This window comes from Oculina patagonica, unplaced genomic scaffold, assembly GCF_052425735.1.
Source record: "Oculina patagonica isolate OP01 unplaced genomic scaffold, crgOcupat unplaced1353, whole genome shotgun sequence".
NCBI lineage: Eukaryota > Metazoa > Cnidaria > Anthozoa > Scleractinia > Oculinidae > Oculina > Oculina patagonica.
In genome coordinates this window covers 1-5,312 of record NW_027557359.1, presented here as the reverse complement: position 1 = coordinate 5,312, position 5,312 = coordinate 1, and the positions used below count along the sequence as shown (strand labels likewise).

Sequence of the window (5,312 nt, the reverse complement as noted above, 5' to 3'; positions counted from 1 at the left end):
AGATTAGGGAAGAAGGCTTGGCATGAATTTTCAGTTCTCCCCCAAAACCCAAAAACAAGGCTTGTAGATCAAAAGAGAGAAGGGACTAATCAGCAACAAAATTGTAATCAAATTCTCCCAACTAGTGCTGTATAAAACGTGTGGAGTCAGTGAGGAGATTTTGCATGCTGATAATGTGCCCTCAGTAGCGCTTACCTCTTGCCATATAAAGCTTGAAGGAAGGTTCTGGTTCTAATGACGTGAGACTCGTCCCTAGTATTGCTGGGCGATTTTTCTGTTTCACTGAGAAACAAGATTTGCAGGTATCCTTAAACATCTGGTCTCCTGCCATCACAGACGTCTTACTCAATATTTCTTTCCAGTCTACACATGAGAAGAAAAAATATTTAAACAGTCAGATAAAGTCTGCATACGAGCTTGGCCCATCAGGCCAGAGCTTATCCCGGGTTCCGTAGCATGAAGCAACTAGGAGTATTTCTACTCCCCCCTGGATGGAATGCTAGTCCATCACAGGGTTACCCTCAGCAGTAAATTCGCCGGTACCCATTTATACACCCGGGTGGAGAGAGGCACTATCAGAGTAAAGTGCCTTGCCCAAGAACATAATGCAGTGACCCTGACCAGGGCTTGAACCTGGCAACTAGATCTGGAGTCCAGCGCGCTAACCAATAGGCCACCATGCCTTTTAGCAGTCAAAGCTCCCTAGGTTTATGAATTACCACAAAGTCTGAAAGTAACAACCTCTAAAAGAGGCAACCCTTCAAAAGCAGCAATGACATTAGATGGTTGTTACATTGGTCCTGAAAATAGTGCCTATCAAAAATTTCGAACTCAAATGTGTGACGACTTTTTATGAGAAACAATGGAATTCTCAGAAACAGCAAGCCAATAATGAAAATAATTACTCACCCTTCAATTCCCCTGGCCCTATTCTTCCCAGTTTACTAATCACCAATCTCCAAGGAATGAGTGATGTTGCAATGACACCCTGGCAAAATTCCCATAATTTGATAAGTGCCTTTGTACGTGCAGCGGTCTTGCGTGGCCTACCATCAGGCCGAAGACGTGGTTCAATTGATATGACACAAGATTCAATGAGTTCTCCTACACTATCCGTGCAAACAGCAAGAAGATAGTTATCATCATGGGAGAGACAGTAGCCACAGTATAACACAGAGGCATTCTGTGCCAATGCCAACAAACTTGAAGCAGTTTCATCTACAGAGTCAGCTGGTGGCAAAGGTATTGGGTGGCAGAGGACGTAGGGCGCAGTGTAGACTTTGGCATTTTCCATCTACAACAAAACAGTAAAGAAGGATTATGAACTTGACTGTTAATTACTATAGGTAAAGTCTGCATGCGGACCTACAGTGTAGTGGCCCATCAGGCCAGAGCTTATCCCAGTGTCGGGAGCATGGAACAACTAGGAGGATTTCTACTCCTCCCTGCATGGGATGCTAGTCCATCTTAGGGTTACCCCCCCCCCCCAGCATTAAATTCACCAGTACACATTTATACACCTGGGTGGTGAGAGGCACTGTGAGTGTCTTGCCCAAGAACACAACACAATGACCCCAGCCAGGGCTTTAACCCAGACCGCTAGTTCCAGAGTCCAGCACACTAACCATTAGGCCACAGCGCCTCCCATAATTGTAACTGTCAACTGTGACTGATGTTAAATACATTAAGACCAGGTAAGTTAATATTAGTTATTTTGTTCAAAAATCTTGAGAGTTTGAACACAAAGAAACCCTCATGGTCTTACTGCAAAGAAGTCGTAACAGAGAATTTTACATGAACAATGTGCACATGTACAACTCTCTTTCTGTTCATGCAAAAATTCCTGGGCTTTTCATGCACTCTCAGAAGAAAAACCAATTTTGAGATTTCCATACTTTGAAAACAGAAAGGATGGCAACCAACCTTAAACAAAACATTTGAAAGTTACAAATTTACATGTTTGTATGTTCAAGGCTTGGCCACATATTTTTCTTTGCTCTCCTGTTAATACTATAATGTCAGCCTCTGTTGGTTATTGTATCAAATACATGTTTTCTTGTTTGGTACAATTTTTTTGGTTTTCCTTTGTTTTATGATAATGATCATATATTAGCATACACCAAAACAAAGGAAAATGCCAAATTGTACCAAGGGTAAAATTGAACTCCAACATTTGCATTAAAAATAATTTACTCAAGCTCTGTATCTAAAACAATGCTCACCTCTCTCTGACGTAGTAAAGCCTCATGCCTTGCAGCTGGTCCAAATCCTGTTAAGGACTTAGCATTTATATTCAGCTGTAAGCTCTTACGACATCGCGAAAATACTGAGAAAGCCAAGCACTTGAGCTGTTTCACAACTGAAAATGCTGCGTCACGACTGCCAGTCAGCAAATCAACCTGAAGAATTTGTTGGATTGGAACAACCTGGCAAAAAGCAAAAGATCAACAAACTTTAGCACAAAAGAAAAAGAAAAAGCTGTAGAAAATAATTATAATTGGGAGTAATAGTTTTCTCTGCATCTGCAAGACTTAATGTACAGCCCTTTCCTCTCAGTCTCTCCAAACATAAACACCTTCACGCACACAACCACTGACCCTTCATGTTCGATAAAAATGATTAAAAATAATTAGGGTTACTGATAATTGTAAGATTATTGAGTGTTGTGTTTAAGTGTTCTCTTTGATCTGCTGGCTCAACAAATTTTGAACAACAACAAAAAACATTTATGTGACTGTCAGTCTGCAATCTCTGATGCCACATATTTATTACCCTAACTTGGCCACCACACAAGACATAAGGTGAGAATCTACAGACAGACAGACAGACAGACAGGCAACAAGCAAGACAGACAGACAGACAGGCAGACAAGACAGACAGGAATGAAATGTTGAACCTGAAAGATGATGTTCTTTTTGCCATTTTCTGAAATATCTGGTAAGATCTCTGCAATGCATCGCAAGAGTCCCAAATAGGAAGGAAAGCTTTCCTCTCTTGAATTGCTGCTGAATGGATTCACAACGTAAACCACCACAGTGGGTGGGTCCTCGCTGTTCTGTTCACTTTCATCTTCTCCAAATGCTGAAGGAGCTTGCTCTGAATTTGGAGTCCCAGCACTGAAAAAAACAAAACTGATTTACTAAGACAACTCTTAAATTAAAAACTCATTAATAATTCATCAAGTTAAAACAAAGAAATCATAACTGTGAAGGAGGTTTGGATACCCGGTCTTAATAAGCATAGATTTTTATGATTTTATTTCTCCATTTACTCCAAAGTAGTTTTTGTTTCGATTGAGAAGATATCAAACACTCAAGACAGTGTTTCATCAGCTATCCAAACACCTCAAATTTCATCAAAAAAATTAATACTCTGCTACGCGTGGTATTTTCAACTCTCTTTTTGGTGTTTGGTTATCTAGATGAAACACTGTCTCTCGTGTTTGATATATTACATCTAAAACAGTCAATACATGAATGTTAAGACTGTTACACTACTTGGTTCTTTAGCCTTTTCATTGACAACCAGGGGTTTTATCACCATGTCATTTGAACTGCCATTACTCTACTTCTCCCCACCAACCTATAAATCAATTCTCCAAATCCTTAATAATGGGATACAAGGATTCAAACTCTTGGTTTCTTTTTGGATATAGTTATTTTATATTCCACATCAGAGCGATAAAGCTTGAGAGAACATGGCTACAAAGGTGTTGGCTTTGTGGTTTACCTACCTGTTACCACTAGATTTGTTTCCACTGTCCATGCCAGATCTTTCGCTGTCCATCCCAAACTTGGATGGTGCCTTGTCATCTGATTTGTCTCCCTTCTCATTATCCAACAGATGTCTGTCTAGAATCAGAGAAGCCAGATATGGTCCTAAAAAAACAGAAATTTGTATATCAATACATCATGTTAATTTTTTTGCCGTTATTCTAAATAATTTTATTAATTTATTACAAGTATACCCACTTATCTCCCACTTCATTAATTCTTATTAATTTTTACTATAAATTGTTTTCACTCACCCAAATGATGTTTAAAGACCTGGGCATAGAGTTTTAGCCTTGCTGCATCAGAAGAACCACCTAAAACATTACAAACCAAATGTCAAAATATTGAACAAACAGAAAATAATTTTCCCCAAATAAGTTCATGAGCAATCAAGTACAATACTTAATACCAGAAATGCTTTTTTGTTCTTCCAAACATTCACTCCTAGATCCTGTTACCATAATTCTATTGACACTGTCAATTATTTCTACTGGCAGTGGTTCTAGAGAAGTTACACTTCAAAAACTCAAGAGCTTAAAGACATATGGAAACTACGAATAGTGGTCCAATTTTGTTAAAAATCACTATACAAGTGTAATGAAGCGATAAACAAGTGATATTATTGTGATGCCATCAGGAACTTTAATCTCAACTTGAAAAAGTCAGGCTGATTTTTTCAAGTTTTGTCCTTGTGGACTGGAAAAACACCTAAAAATTATTATGGCTCCCTTCTTTCTTTAACTTTATATCTCCATCTTGATGAACTACCGGTAGGTGCATTTCCTGTACAAGAAGACCTACATGTATTCACCAATTTTAGTACTTTTTACTGATAAGCATTAAAATCCCCATGACTGTGTCCCTTTAACATCCTAATTACCTTGCTGCGTAAACCAATCATCTACAGGTTCTTTTGCAAGCTTCAGTGACTTTTGCCCTATCCGCAGTATTCCATCTCTTAGCGGCTTGGTTATGGCGACATGCTGGCCAAGACGACAAGTCTGGATAATCACAAAGAAGTGATATACAATGTTAAAGAATTTATGGCTCAATATGTGGGAGTGGATTCATGTAAAGAGAAAGCAACACCCACCAATATGACATGTACAGACATAAGGCCCACTTATATTCTTTTTAGTAGAACTCAGTTGCGTTCTACTGGAAATCAGCAAATCTGATTGGTTCTTCCATTGTTTTCTATTTAACAAATAGATTCCATTTTGCCGTGCGTCTGTACAGTTATAGATCACAGATGACGTCAAAATGTGGTAAGAACAAAAGAAGTGGCCCACGAGCTGCAAGGCGAGTGGGTCACTGTTGTTCTTACCACATTTTGACGTCTTCTGTGATCTATAACTGAACAGGCCCACGGCAAACTTGAATCTACTTGTTTTATATAATAAAACTCTGCTTTGTACTATGAACTCTGATCACGCGCGCGAGTCACACCACCGCGTGACATCATCTATACGTCTGTACTCTAATAGATCATAAGTAAGAACCAATCAAAATGCGCGTAGAATTCAGGTTATTATATAA

The 5,312-nt window shown here is 39.0% G+C and overlaps 1 protein-coding gene across 1 annotated transcript; it reads right to left on the bottom strand.

Annotated features, from left to right (window-relative positions):
• Window positions 1–195: 195 nt before the first annotated feature.
• Window positions 196–4,774, bottom strand: LOC144639820 (mediator of RNA polymerase II transcription subunit 13-like; the record flags this gene model as incomplete). Its single annotated transcript, XM_078499105.1, has 7 exons — window positions 196–363; window positions 910–1,294; window positions 2,223–2,426; window positions 2,897–3,116; window positions 3,734–3,878; window positions 4,028–4,087; window positions 4,654–4,774. Coding segments are annotated over 7 exons (1,303 nt in total), but the record flags the coding sequence as incomplete, so codon positions are not given.
• Window positions 4,775–5,312: the final 538 nt, after the last annotated feature.